General features: G+C 42.9%; 1 protein-coding gene across 2 annotated transcripts in view; it reads right to left on the bottom strand.

Annotated features, from left to right (window-relative positions):
- Micu1 (mitochondrial calcium uptake 1) overlaps window positions 1-14,879 on the bottom strand; it is a 136,109-nt gene that overhangs the window by 98,541 nt on the left and 22,689 nt on the right. For both annotated transcript variants that reach the window (XM_057751102.1, XM_057751104.1), the window contains exons 3-4: window positions 13,201-13,375; window positions 6,383-6,545 (exon numbers count right to left, since the gene is read on the bottom strand). In XM_057751102.1, the coding sequence (XP_057607085.1) occupies window positions 6,383-6,545; window positions 13,201-13,375 (338 nt within the window). The remainder of the gene's footprint in view (window positions 1-6,382; window positions 6,546-13,200; window positions 13,376-14,879) is intronic.

Below are 14,879 nucleotides of genomic sequence, written 5' to 3'. Positions count from 1 at the left end.
GTGGGCTTATAGCAGTAAGCTATCTATTCCACCTGAAGTGCAAAATTAAATTCTCACAGTACAGTGTGAGAAGCATGTACAATTCCCATGACAATCACTAAATATGCTCAAAGAAATATAGTCAAGACACACACAAAAAAATGCTTAAGAAACAGTAGAAATACTTAATCCACAAAGCAGTCAGGAAAAAGAATGTGTGTGTGTGTAACTCTAAACCTAATCTAGTGACAAGCTCTTAAAGAAGACACAAGCAGTGGGCCCACATGATGGCCTATGTCCTCTTCCAAGGCATTTATGCCTTTTTCGGTTCAAATCTTTTCTTTTGACACCTGCTTAGGCAACTAACTTTCAGAGGCCAAGCCATGCTAATACGAAGATCCCCAGTCCATAAGAACACAGAGCAGCCGGTCAGTGACCATGCCACCTCTGCTGAGACACGCGATCTTACCCATTTCAGCGTATTCAAAGGCCAGACTATTAAAGCGCATTGTCACAAGTAGCCATTTAATAAATTCGAATGTGGACAAACTTCGAGGTCTTCTACAATGAGACAAAGTCCATTTTCTGGGTTCACACAAGATACCTTTATTGTAGAACATAAAATTTCAATATTTCAAATTTTTACAAAACGTCTGGAATGCTGGGGGTTTTAGCATAATCTTAAATGTTACAGCTTGTCTGTCCTTTAGTCAGAGTTTGGATAATAATCTAGTTTATCTTCTATGAGCCTTCACAGTCTTTAATCATTTACTTCTTGGCCTTTCCTAAGTGCTAATCTTTTTATAATCAGAGTTTCAGATTTCAGCATATCTCATGCATATTTAGTTAGCCTTGGGCGTAGGTCTGATACTTCTGAATTGGTATGCTAAGTTCATGAGAAATATGAAGCTAAAGGAAGGTGTGGTGGCACAGGCTTATAGTCCCGGAGCTGGGAGGTAGAGATGGCTAGTCTAACTCTTCAGGCTCCAGGTTAAAACACAGGTGGATGGAGCAAAGTTGACTTTTAGTCTCTATATGCACACACGCACATATGTGCACACAAATATACTCACACGTGCGCACATACACACATAAATACACAAAAAGGAAAAAAATGATGATGCTTAATAAATCTAGGCCACAAAGGCTATCAGATATCTAAACAATATTTTTAAAAATTAAAAAAATTAAGATTATAATTTAACACCACATTTCTCCCTTCCTTTCCTTCCTCCAAACTTTCTCATACATCCCTCTCCATTCCCCTTCAAATTCATGGCTGATTTTTTCACTAATTGTTATTCTACATAAATATGCATGTGATGCATATACATATATATATATATTCCCGAATATATATGTGTGAATATACATATTTCTAAATAATCTGTTCAGTCCATATAATGTTACTCGTATGTTGTTTTCCGGGCTGACCTTCTGTCACTGGACAACCAGTTGGTGCCCTCTTCCCTGGGGAGGGCCACCTCTCCTGCTCCCAGCATTCCTCAGTTGCCCAGAGTTCTTTATGTAGGGTGGAGGCCATGTGGGCTTTTCCCCATCCAGTTTGGTGTGCCCATTGGTGTCTACCTTTAAGCTCAGTACTATTTTTGAGTAATTACAAACTCATCAGTTATGTCTATGACCATAACAGACCTTCCAAACTGACTTCAATGTCTACCACTTTTCTACTTAAATCAGTCTCACCAAAGGCTCTGAGGTCCTTCATATCAGCAGGTTAATCTAATCACAACAATAGTAATTCTTACTGCACGTCATTACATCATTCGGTCCGAACAAGTTCACAGAAGGGGCAGTTTGGCATGTGACAGCCTTCGGGCCACATCTAGCCAACTCACTGTGCTTCTGTTTTTCTTTTTCTTTTTCCTTAGAGCCCCAGAGATAAGAGTAGAACTTACTACTTTGCCTTTTGACCTGCTAAGTCTTAAATATTTACTATTTGGTCTTTAAAAACAAACTTTGCTCTAAATCAAATCTAGGCTACAGAGTGAGTCCCTGTCCTTATGGCAAACTAAAAAAAAAAAAAAAAAAAAAAAAATGGCTCTTCCCTGTACAGCAGCCTATTACGGCTCTAAGTGTCTCCAAAAGTGAGTACTCTTTAGAAAGTGCTTAGATTTCTGGACACGACACACTAATCTTGTGAAGACACATACAGGCAGGAAGCCCACGTTTAACTCCTACACACGTTCCATACCGATGGCTAGCACACTTTCTGTCTTGAAAGAACGTAAGATAAATACTTCAGGTTTCTAGCCCAGAGGCACATGGACTGTTACAGCTACTCCAGTCTGCTCGCCCAGCTCCCAAACTGCCATACAGGAAAGAGTGTGCTACGCCCATAAAGCTTCTTATGAACACAAAATCCTCAACTGCTATAAAATAGACTTGTGGTCCTCCTCCACTTTTGAAAATGTAAAGTTGTTCTCTGTTCACGGGGCATAAAGAATCAGGCAGTCAGCTGCAGTTGATCTATCCTAGAGGAAACCGTACAGCAGGGGATTGAAAATGAAAGCAGAAGAGTGGAACTCTGCAAGTAAATAAACACCGAACACAATAAGTATATGGAGGAAAACAGTACTACAAAATGTATTTAAAATACCTGATCAAGTATAAAGTTATGTGTCACTAAAAGTGTTTTTTACAGGCAAGAATATCCTTAAAACGGTGTGGGGCCATCCTCGAGGGGTGGGGACTCCAGGATACCTGGAATATACACTGAGACTTGCTTCTCCATTCACGCCTTTATTCTCCTGCGTAGAGGAAACCACAGGATGAAAAGTGAACCAGGCTGATACACTAGAAAGGTAACAGAGACCCTCCATGCTATAGGGTATGCTGTGCTCTGCCCCAAAGTCCTTTGTTTCCATGGACCTTTACCCTTACCCCATGCTTCTGGTTACCCACATCATGAAATGGCTATGAGAAATGTTTCTGTTTGGTTTTGGTTTTTGGTTTTCGAGGATAGTGTTTCTCTGTGTAGGTCTAGCTGTCCTGGAACTTACTTTGTAGCCCTGGCTGACCTTGAACTCACAGAGATCTACCTGCCTCTGTTTCCTGAGTTCTGGGATTCAAGGTGTGCGCCACCACACCTGGAGAGAAATGGTTTTTACTACAACAGTGAGAATCATTCCACACCCACAGCCTGAAGCAGCCCCCGAGTCCAGGGATGGAGAGGACACATTAACTTCACAGAGGCTGTTGAGGTGTTCAAGGAGCACAGGATGTTTCTTCGCTTTAAATATTCTGCACATTTAACTACGGATACTCTCTATACACACATTTTTGATATTTAGTACAGAAGTATTCTTATTCACCTTCTCACTCTGAAACTCACCAGCTCATTTTGGAATTCTCTAATTTGAAGGCTTGAAGTAGTCTGTGCTTCGTGATTATTTTAAAAGTTCTAACACTAAAACTCAGAGAGTTAGGTCTGCTGGGTGTCCTGGGATGTAGTACGTGTGAAGCCATGACAAAACTACGGTGAACTAGGAGTGGTTGGCTGGAGACCAACCGACCGAAGATGGAAAGTTAAACTCTAGAAATCTACCACTTTACTCTTCTTCGTTCTACCCCACACAGAAACAGCATATTTTATTTTGCTGTATCTACATTCTTGCTAATGAATTCTTGCAAATGAGCAAATGAAAATGCTAGATTTCATTTTGATGTATCAGAAACTTTCCTCATGATTCTCTAAAGAAAAGCACTTATTGGCTATTCTGGCTTCCCATGGACATGAGAAGGGAGCTTGTGTACCGCTCACTCACTATTCAGCATATATAGGGTATTTTCCAGTAATTAAAGGGAGGAGGGATGCAGCACAGTGGCAGAGAGCTTGCACTGCATGCAGTTCCCACCACCGTAAAAACAAACAAACAAACAAACAGCAATGTGCTGCAAAGTTAAATGCCAGACTATGCGAAGACAACCGGAAAATACAATTGTTTTCAGAGGAATAAGGATAATACTACTTAAGTGAGGAAATGGTCTTCAGCGGCCCATCTTAGAGTATCGGTTCATTCTCATTGTCACACGAAAAGCAAAGTCCATGCTTCAAAGCTACTGACAGGAATGAGATTGCTGTCTGGACGGTTATCGCCTTGCAGGCATCAATGCTATGCTATCATAGAAAACTGGGACGATCTCTCTAAGCATCTTTCTTGTGAGTACAGCCTACTCTACCCCCCCACCCCCCCGAACACACAAAACAAGGGGTTGAAGCAAGTTTGAAAGGATCTAAATCTTGGGTTGGACCGCCCAGTGGTTAAAGTACTGGTCACTAAGCCTGGACACAAGAGTTTGATACCAAGTACCCACATGGTGGAAGGAGAGAACTAACTCCCTGAAGTTCTCCTTTGATATGTATAGTTCCATTAAATATATATTTAAAAAGGACCTACTTTGAAAGTGCAATGCAATTAATAAAAAGGTTGGTGTATCTTATAAAATTTGGGCTGGAGAGATGGTTCAGCAGTTAGAGCACTGGCTGTTCTTCCAGAGGTTCTGAGTTCAATTCCCAGCAACCACATGGTGGCTTACTATCTGTAGTAAGGTCTGGCGTCCTCTTCTGGCCTGAAAGCATACATGCAGACCAGAACACTGTATACATAATAAACGAATACATTTTTAAATAAAATAAAATTCTTTGAGAGCAGAAAGCAACTCAATACTTCTTGAATGAATATATATGAAGTCTACTAAACAAAGGAACATTTGAGGAAGAATAAAATACATCCTGATGTCAACATTCACAGTTATTAGGATAGTGTCCTTTTCTAGAACTTTGTGTGTTCTCTGCATAGATGAAACACAGAGGACCAAAAAACACATTAAACATCACAGATATATAACCAGTAAAATGCAGGAGAGAAATTCTGCAACACAAGTGACCTGCATTCTTCTACAGGTACCTTGTTCAAGCTTCCTAAAAGATATGGGCTCAGTGTGGAAGAATGGAGGTGAAACAGATGAAAAAGAAACCCCACACGAAAGCATGCTCTCAGCTGCTCTCCACGCTAGATAGCCAAGGCGCTCTTCTTAGGCTATCTGAGAAGCCACAGTTCACACAGCAGAACTGGCCACTCAATAGAGTGGAGGAGGAGGTATGAGTTGGGTATCAAACACATTTCTGTCTCATATGCATCCTATACACACAGCCCACTGACATTTTTAGATGGCATGTTTTGTGCACTGGTGTTCTGATTGCAATCCACAAGCAGTCGCACAGGGAATTAGCCACTTGTAATGCCACACTGACATTACACACATTTCAGATTTTGGAGCATTTTGGCTTACAGATCATAGATTCGGAGTGTTCAGCCTATATTGTTTTATAGATCTGCCTGGGTTTTTTTACTTCTTTGTGTGGCTTTGCTGTCTCATATCCTTTCACGTCAATATAAAGTGCATCCTTCAACTCTGTGCAGGAGAGGTGTACCAGCAACAAGCTACCAAAGCTTCAGTTATCAGGAAATGTCTTAACTGCTCTTTTGGGAACAGGCACTGCCCACATGCCGTCCACCGCAGGCGACCTACCTGGGCATACCTAGGGATGGTTACTGTCCAGTTCTTTTGCTCCTGTTAATGGATTAAACTCTCTGGTTTGTTAGAATGGCTGTGTAACTTCTTGTTTAAATCAGGTATGTTTACTATATTGTGGAAAAAAGAAATCAGACTCTCTCTTCTCTGGGGTTTGGCTGCTTTTAAAAGACTACAGTCATCAGACCTTCAGTGAGTTTCCCAAAGTATTTGTATGAAAATTCCATGCTTTGTCACGTCCTCCTTCAGTTCCTGCTCTAGTCCCTTAAATGCTGGAGCCAGTGAGCATGGAAAGATGCTGAGTAAGTCAAAATGCACAGCGCAAGCATTTTGAGAACAAAGTCTGCACTGGCCACCTCTTTCGCTCCTGCCCAAGCAGTAAGCCACACCGAGATCAGGCTACTGCCCCATGGCTACTGCTGAGCCAGAAAGTAGAGCGCATAAGGCAGAAACACACAGGGCTGGCACCATGTCTAGCAGGCTCACTGTGTGCTAGGCGCTCCCCTGTCTGAGTGCTGATGACACTGTGGATCACAACGGTATTGAGGCTTGTCTTGTGGGGAGGTGGGAGGAGTCTACTCAATCATTTCTTCACAGTATTTCCTAAAAGCATCCCTAACTATTTACCTAGATGCTGTTTCTTTCCCCACACAGTTTATCTCAGCTAGTTCCCCTCAACAAGACTTCCACACTGGACTGTAGAAGCTGAGCACAATTCCAAGCATCTAACAGTCAAACGGTGATTTAAATTACTGCGTGGATCCATAAATGTTAGGACGCCCAGAGAAGGAAGCAAAGAGGCAGTAACAAACAAGTGGCCCCAGCCTGCCCCACGCTAGCACCTTACGTTCAGGTTGCTTTTCATTTGGGGTTATGGATCGCACGAAGTCCTGGGGTGTCATAAACACTTCTGTTTCTCCAGGCTCGTTGATTACTTTCAAGGTGGCAAAATATCGGAAGATTTTGTCTGGTGTGGAGTAGGCTCGGATCCTATTCTCGTATTCCATCACCTAAAACGAGAAAGTTAGAGAATGTTGCTATGTTAAGCTATGCTCAAGTTTGCCGATTATCATCTTACTTTTGGGAGAAGCTGATCATTTCTCTGTAGCTGGACTTTTTTTTTTAAATAAATATAATAAAGCTCAATTTAAAATTTCTTTCTTGCAAGATATCATTCACACCCTAGTTGAAACAAGGTTCAGAGAATTTGTTTAGAGTTCCTTTTTTTTTAAAAAAAAATAGTAATTTCCTAGTTACTGAAAACTAACAAAATTTTAAAATGCCACTAAAAGAATTCCAAAGGCCTTAATAATGGAATTGTTGCATACAGTAGCCTATGGGCTCTTAAATATTAACTTTTAAAAAGGAATTCACTTTCTGAGGAATTTCATGAATGCAAAGAGAAAACAGACTTGAAGTGTCATAGGTTTGGTGGTTAGCAGCCCTGATAAGGCAAAATACATGAAGTGATAACATGGAAAGATAAAACTGCGTTATCGTGGAAGCTCAGTTATTCACAGGTCTGAAGCTCTTTAGATAGATTATCGGGCACAGCCTTCACAGGCTGCGTACCTGGAAGTAACAGAGGGCAGCGCACAGATGTCTGAGTAAAAGCGACAATCAAGCATGGCCACATTTATCTGTAAGTTTGTCATGTTACTATGAGCTCACATGCCTGAGTCCAGAACACACAAAATACTATATCAAGTACACAGGTGTTAGTGAAAAATGTCTCTACTGCTTGGATTGTATTTTATTATTATTATTTTAAGACAGGGTCTTGAGGCTGCCAGCTGGACTCAGACTTCCTCTGTAGGTGAGGAAGACACTGAACTCTGGGTCCTCTTGCCTCCGAATGCAGGCGTTACAGTTTTGGGTACCACAGCCAATACTTTTCAAAGCTCTAGGGGTCAGACCCACAGCTGCAGGAAAGCTAGGCAAGTACCCTACCAAGTGAGTTACATCCCAAATCCCCCATACCTTAGTTTTATATGCTGGGGTAGCCATTAATAAATGGTATCTTATAAAAATGTATCGATGCAATAAAGCTTAAAAACTCATTAGTTCCGTGTCTATAAAGCAGGTAAATCTCTATGTTAAGTGTGCCCAATTAACACAGCAATTATTGTATCTGTTAACCTGAACAGACGCTTCGAAGTCACTAGAAGCAGCTTTTTAGCCATGGTCTTAGTTCTACCACCAAATGTAGTTTTAGCCACTGAGGATGAACTGCCAATTTATAGCATGACAGGAATTCAAGGAGAACTTGCATTAAAATCTGAGATTTTAGGGAGCTGGAGAGATGGCGCTGAGGTTAAGAGCACTGGGTACTCTTCCAGACAACCAGGGTTCAATTCCCAGTTCCCATGAGGTGGCTTCCACTCTCCATAACTCTAGTTCCAGGGGATCTGATGCCTTCTTCTGGCCTCTGAGGTTGGTGCATGAACATGGTGCACAGACATCCAATTCAGGCAAACATGCATACATAAATCTTAAAAAGTCTCAAATCTGAGATTTCACAGAAGACTAAAAGACTGAGCTCATGGCAAACACAGCAAGAACTGTTCAACCTCCGCACAGCATTGAGGCTTGGCTATAGGTCTTAGACCAATGGATTACACCTTAGACTATGTCTATTGGCTGGCTATGGAGGAAATAACCTTTCTGTAGCCATTTGTATTTCTTGTACCCTCTTTAAAGACCGGGAAGAGAGAGAAGGAGAGAGCAGAGAGAGCGCTTCGGAATGTTTAGGGCAAGAGGCTTTTGTGAACTAAAAGGTTAAACCAACATATCCAAGGTAGAAAGATAAGATCATAAAAGTCAGGAGTTCCAAACCTGAGAGTCAGGTTTCTGGACTCTTGCTAAATTTATTAAATTATGTTACAGAACACTATTCATTTGAACACAATCTGAATATTATCACTCTGCTATAATATTTTTGTTTGTTTTTTCTTTGAGGCAGTGTCACAGTGTGTATCCCTAGTCAGTCTTGAACTCACAGATCTGCCTGTCTCTGTCTCTTGAGTGCTAAGATGAGTGCCCACATCCCCACTCAGCTGCTGCAGTGTTAATATAAACCAATGGCTCTGTATGGCTATAAAGTTTTATTCTGAAACGATAGGTTCAGCAAAGTAACAGATTCAGTAAAATCCTCACATTGATAGTATTTAGCAATATACATATTAATAGCATTAGTATGTGTACATTGGTAGCATTTAGTATGTACATATTAATAGCATTTAGTATGTGCACATTGTAGTATGTACATATTCATAGTATTTGGTATGTACATATGAATAGTATTTAGTATGTACATATTAATAACATTTAGTATGTGCACATTGATAGCATTTAGTATTTCTAACTTAGCATCATATCCTGGAGATTGTTCCATATCAACTCCCACTTCCTTTTAGTGTCTTAGTGATTTCACTAAGAAATCACTTAGAAGGAATTCAGGACACAGAGTCCAAGAGAATGAAATTCGGAAGCAGAGATAGGATACTACTGAGGGACTGGGGGATATTCAAAGATCTATGAAGGAAATTATAATAATTCATCCCATAATTTATCAGTCTCCCTTAAGTGTCATCATGTTAAAATGTATCTTCCATAAAACTGCTGAGTATAACTGGATCAAATTCAGGGATTTGTTTTTTCCATGTGAACTTCACCAATGAGTAGCCAGAAAGGACTTATAATCACTGCTGCTAAAGGGAAAACTAGGGTCAAGAGCATTTGCTGCTCTCAGAGAACCTGGGTCCCGTCTGCACCAGCAACATGCTAGCTCACAAGTGTATAGAACTGAAGTTCCGGAGGACCTTGTGCCCTCTTATGGCCTCCACACACTCGTGGTGCACATACAGCCATACACATAAAAATGAATAATTGAAAAAAAGAGGAAGAAGAGGAGGGGGTGGAGGAGCCAGATGTTCCATGTTTAGTGATAACAGAAAATACCATTGCAACCACTAGCATGGCTATGGGAACCAAGCACAATTCTACATCAAGCCTCAGAGCTCAACTGCCAATATTCAAGTAATAAAGAGATGGGGGAAACTGAATGACACTTAAAATAAGTGTCAATAAAACCCAATCACAGGAAACAGCGAGATAAAAGCATATTCCCTTGGTGATAAAGTGAACGAGCTCACTCCCCACTGCCCACAGTGGAGAAGGAAGGTAAGGGAGCCTGTGCCCAGCTGCCGGTGCAGGACCCAGAGGCCAGGAAATAGATAAATCCTGAACGCCCAGTCTCTGCTCCATCCCATCAGCTGCAGCACACGGAGCTCTCTAACAAAGTGGCTCAAAGGGCCTCCTGGCTTTGACAGTCCTAGGCCCTGCAGGGTCAAATAACTACCAGCTGGGAAGCAGATCGGCTGTTGGCCTAGACTGAGAAGGCAGCTGCCAGTAAAGGGACGTCCCCACTAAGAGCCCGCTGTCCTGAGTGGGGTTAAAACTCTCCTGTCTCAGGGGAAGAACACCACTCAGCCGCCACTGAGCCAGTGGCCCTCTGCCTGCCTTGAGACATAAGATAGGGTTTCCCTAAGGCCATCTCAAGGGAAGGCCAGGCTGGGACATGTGATCCATAGCAAGACGTGTGCCATCATCACCTCCACAGAGGTTAACCCTGAAGACAACTGGGTCTAACACCACAAACCGGCAAGTAATCAGTCTTTCTTTCTTTTTTTTTTTTTTTCGAGACAGGGTTTCTCTGTGGTTTTGGAGCCTGTCCTGGAACTAGCTCTTGTAGACCAGGCTGGTCTCGAACTCACAGAGATCCGCCTGCCTCTGTCTCTGCCTCTGCCTCCCGAGTGCTGGGATTAAAGGTGTGCGCCACCACCGCCCGGCCCAGCAAGTAATCAGATGGCCAGCAGGACCCATTACGGTGACAGACAATGATGAGTTACACTGTCCCTAGGGAGGTGTTGTCCTCGGCCCAAAGCTCGGGGCTTGCCTTGCCAAACTGAAAAATGCAAAGTCTAGGTAGTTTTCTGCTAAACTGGATTTTTAAAATACTGCTGAGTTTTCTATACATTCCAAAATATGAGAGGAACTAATTATTACAAAAATCTATTTGTACTGGGGCATGGTGGCATATATACAACCCTAGCATTCAGGAGGTGGAGACAGGAGGACCATTGGAAAAAAAGAGACAAAAATAAAATACACACAAAGAATCTAATCCATCTGTGGCACCCCACAGATACATTTTGTTCTGTAGGAAAATAATTAAACAAAATCCAGACATCATATGTGAATAGCAGAAGTGAAGCTGTGGATAAAGGCTGTACATGATCTGGCCAAGTAAGAAAGAACTTCATTATAGAAAGACAGCAAGTGCTTAAGAAATGAGGATGCTTTCCCTCACACATGGGGGGCACAAGAGCGCTTAAGAGAGATGGTCTCTTTTAAAAATGGTACAAACTTCTGAACGCCTAAGAGCAGTAGAGACCCCCCCCTCCCCAAGTCAGGGTTTCTCTGTGTAACCCTGGTTGTTCTGGAACTCACTCCGTGACCAGGCTGGCCTCGAACTCAGAGATCCGCCTGCCTCTGTCTTCTGACTCAGCGCCTGGCCTGAGATGGTTTTTTAATAAGCTTACAATAGAAATATATAGTTTGTCACCCGGTATTCTCTATTTTTACGTGTGTGTGTGTGTGTAGATGCGCATGCCACAGAGCCCATGTGGAGGCTGAGGATGAATAGTGGGAGTCCCGTTCTCTCCTTCCACCGTTGGGATTTGGGTTCCAGAGACCCAGCTCAGGTCACCAGGCTTGGCAGCAAGGGCCTTTGCCCACTGACCACCTCATAGCCCTAGTCTTCTTTGAAGAAATGTCCAGAACAGTTTCTGGTTTTACTTCAAAGATCTCATTTGTCTTATTAGATGGATTTGTATAAACTTTGCAATTTTTGCTTTTATAAACGGTATATATTTTCTGCCCTTAAAAAACTAAAACACTAAAAAATAAATTTGGGATTACTAAAATGTGATTATGTTATTAAATTATAGACAGAAGAATTCTCACCATGTTTATCTGTTACTTAAATAAATAAATAGTGACTAAGAAAACCAGACAGGCGCAAGTGCAAATGACCTGCGCAATGATTCCCCTTCAGCAGAGGGAGGGCAGACGGCCCCTCCTCTGAGACAGGGAAGAACTGAGAACTGCTCCTGACGTAGCTCAGTTAGGCTTCACAGCTTCAGGAGTTCCAGATTAACACATCACACGGGCAGCTTTAGTGTCCCTGCAAAGCAGGAGGGACTGTCACCTGCTTCGGGGACAACGGGCTATAAACGGAAGCCGGTTAATAAATGTTGATTTGAGTCATTCGGCTCTTTCTAAAGTGGAAATGTGTAAGGGAGCTGGTGGCATGAGACAGCATGCTGTGCACTGACAGAATTCACCCGAACCTGACAGCAGTGAAACCACGTTTGTTCAAATTCACCCCTGCACAAATGGACTTAGAAGGTGAGAAACCATGTGTATAATTTCATCTAAAAAGTTCAGTACTTTCCGAAAGAGTGACTCTTACAGACACACGTGACACTATGGGAAACAAGGTGACCTGCTGTAGCATTTCTATTTTCTGCAGCTGGAAGCAACTGAGAATTTTACAAGCGAGTTGTCTAAGAAATCACCCTGAGTGCTTGTGTGTATGCCTGCCGAGCTCCACAGTCTGACATCACAGGCGTTTTTAGAGCAGAACCGAAACCTCTCTGAGGTAAAGCTGCAGCACCCGAGACCGTGGTCACAGTTTAGCCCGTCCACAACTACTGGGCATTCTGGGAACTGTATGTCCCCCCACACATATTCTCCCTTTACAGTTTGACACAGCAAACCAGAAATATCACAAACTCAGTGCATCTAGTATAATATTAAGAAGACGCAGAAAGCAATTATCAGCTTACAGTTTGAACTGAAAGAACAAAGAGTGTGTTCATCCTGAAGACGACCCTAACACTGTTCTGCTCGCTTCACCTCAGGAGGACTGAGGTGAAAACACAGTTCACCCTTCAGGAGCAGGGAAGCTCCTGAAGACAGACGGTAAATACTCAACAATAGCTCCAGGAAGTCCTAGAAACTGACCAGATTCACTAGGCCCCTCCCTCCCAACAGTAAATAGTAGAGACTGTGGGGAGTCCCTCTCAGCCCAGCCGCTAAAGCCACAGAGAAGCAGAGAGCATCCAGGTAGCCTGGGGGAAAGCAGAAACCAGCTGAGCTACCTGGAAGAGGTTTAGCTAGCTGAGGCACCTGGATAGAAAACCTCCAACCTGGGGAGCTGCCTGCAGGCTGCGCAGTGAGCTCCAAGTTCCTAGCACTTGTGAGCTGTCTCCCATGCTGGGGTGGGCTTGGGTGACACAGCTGTCTGTGAGTCATTTCTGCTCCTGTAAGTACCCCTCTTATTCATGTGTGCGTACATGCGGGGGTGTGGCGTGTGCGTGCGTGCGTGCGTGTGTGTGTGTGTGTGTGTGTGTTTGTCTGTCTGTCTGTCGTAGCTCTGTCACATAACACTTCCCACTCCCAGGGCACCTTTGGTTACAACAGTTAAGAGATGAAGACTCAGGAGCGCCTGTGACCCATCGGAAACAGACGATAGAACTGGTCAGCACCACTCCCCTTTAGGACGCAGTTCTGATTCCCTAGCAAAACTCTGCTCCATACTTTTCTGTCTCTGAATCCAGAACGCTTCTTCTTCTTCTCTTCCGGGTAAGGCTCGGCCCCGGCATCTGCAGCCCTTCCTTCGTGGCAGGAGACTTCCCCTTCATCTTTAGTCTTCCCTTTATCACCAGCGTCAGCCTTTTTGTTGTTGACGCATGGTGGAGACTCCGCATGAGCCCTAGGGATACAAAAGAGAAGCCTCGATCAACCATGGAGATCCGTCATAGTAGCAAATATTCACAAACACAGTTTAGTGGAGCAGCAATCACACCCGTCCACAGTATTGCATGAAGAACTTCCTAAAATACCTGGAAGTACTCAGCAACCCCCTCTTCCGTGTTACATATACATAGGAAGCAAGAGCAGCAGCTTGCTAAGTGAGATAAGCTAGGCACAGAAGGGACAAATACTATATAACAGCATTTCCATGAGTTACCAAAATTAGTTAAGTCATAGAACAGAATGAAGAATGTGGCGTTATTATTTAATGGGTAAAATTTCGGTTGTAAAGGTAAAAAAAGTTCTGAAGGTGGACAGTTGATGGACCTGAAAATTGCTTTTCAATGGGTATGTCATTTTATTTTTTCTTTTCAGTGGGAATACCGCGCTTTAGTTTCCTTTGTGATTTGATTTTTATGTGTATGAGTGTTTTTGTCTGTGTGTCTGTGCATCGTGTGTGTGTGCAGTGCCAGCAGAGGGCAGAAGAGGGCACTGGATCCCCGGGGACTGGAGTTGGAGAGCTGCTGGAAGGTACTGAGGACTGAACCTGGGCCCAGGGCCTCTGGAAAAGAAGCCAGTGCTCCTAGCTTCTGTGCCATCTCTCTAGCTCCAGGAATATCATCTTGTTCTTACTTTTCAGTGGGCATATAACTTATTTCATTTTCCCTTTTAATTGGTATGCCATTTCATTCCTACTCTTCAATGAGTTTAATATTTCATTTTTATTTTTCAGTGGGTACCACTCCCTTCTTTTTCCTAAGTGTCCCACTTCATTCTTACAAAATGAAGTTCTGGAGCCCTGTTTCATAATGAAAATATATTTAATATGACTAAAATATATTTTTAAATGGTTAAGATGAAAAATGTTATGTGCTATTTACTGCAATAAAAAATAGATACAGAATAAAGAATATGTAATAAAATTTCTCTCTCTCTCTCTCTCTCTCTCTCTCTCTCTGTGTGTGTGTGCGCGCGCGCACGCACGAGTCCATGTACTGGGAGGAAGAGAACTGATTCTAGCAAGTTGTCTTCTGACACACATGTGCGCATGCGCACACACACACACACACGCACGCACGCACGCGCGCACAGCTCTCTGAGAGTCTCATACATTGTAGATGGGATATTCTACCAACCCCACATGTGCTCCTATGCCCCTCTCGCTACTGTCAGCCCTCCGCCAGAAGCTCCTTTCCTACATTCACGTCTGTTTGTTTTGGTTTGGGATCTACTGAGTTTAATTAAGCAGGGCCATCCGTGTGGTCTTGAGCTTAGAGCCATCCACAGAGGCTGGCGGGCTACCAGTTAGTATATAACTGAAGACAATGGCTGCCACTTTCTTTTTTGCTTGTTTTTTTCTTTTTTAAGACACAGTCTCTCTACAAAGTTCTGGTAGTGTTGGAACATGAGTTGTACACCAGGCTTGCCTCAAACTCAGAGAGATTCACCTGCCTCTGTCTCCC

Source organism: Chionomys nivalis, chromosome 19 (assembly GCF_950005125.1).
Source record: "Chionomys nivalis chromosome 19, mChiNiv1.1, whole genome shotgun sequence".
Classification (NCBI taxonomy): Eukaryota; Metazoa; Chordata; class Mammalia; order Rodentia; family Cricetidae; genus Chionomys; species Chionomys nivalis.
The sequence above is the reverse complement of the archived record's forward strand: the minus strand, read 5'-3'. Positions and strand labels throughout refer to the sequence as shown.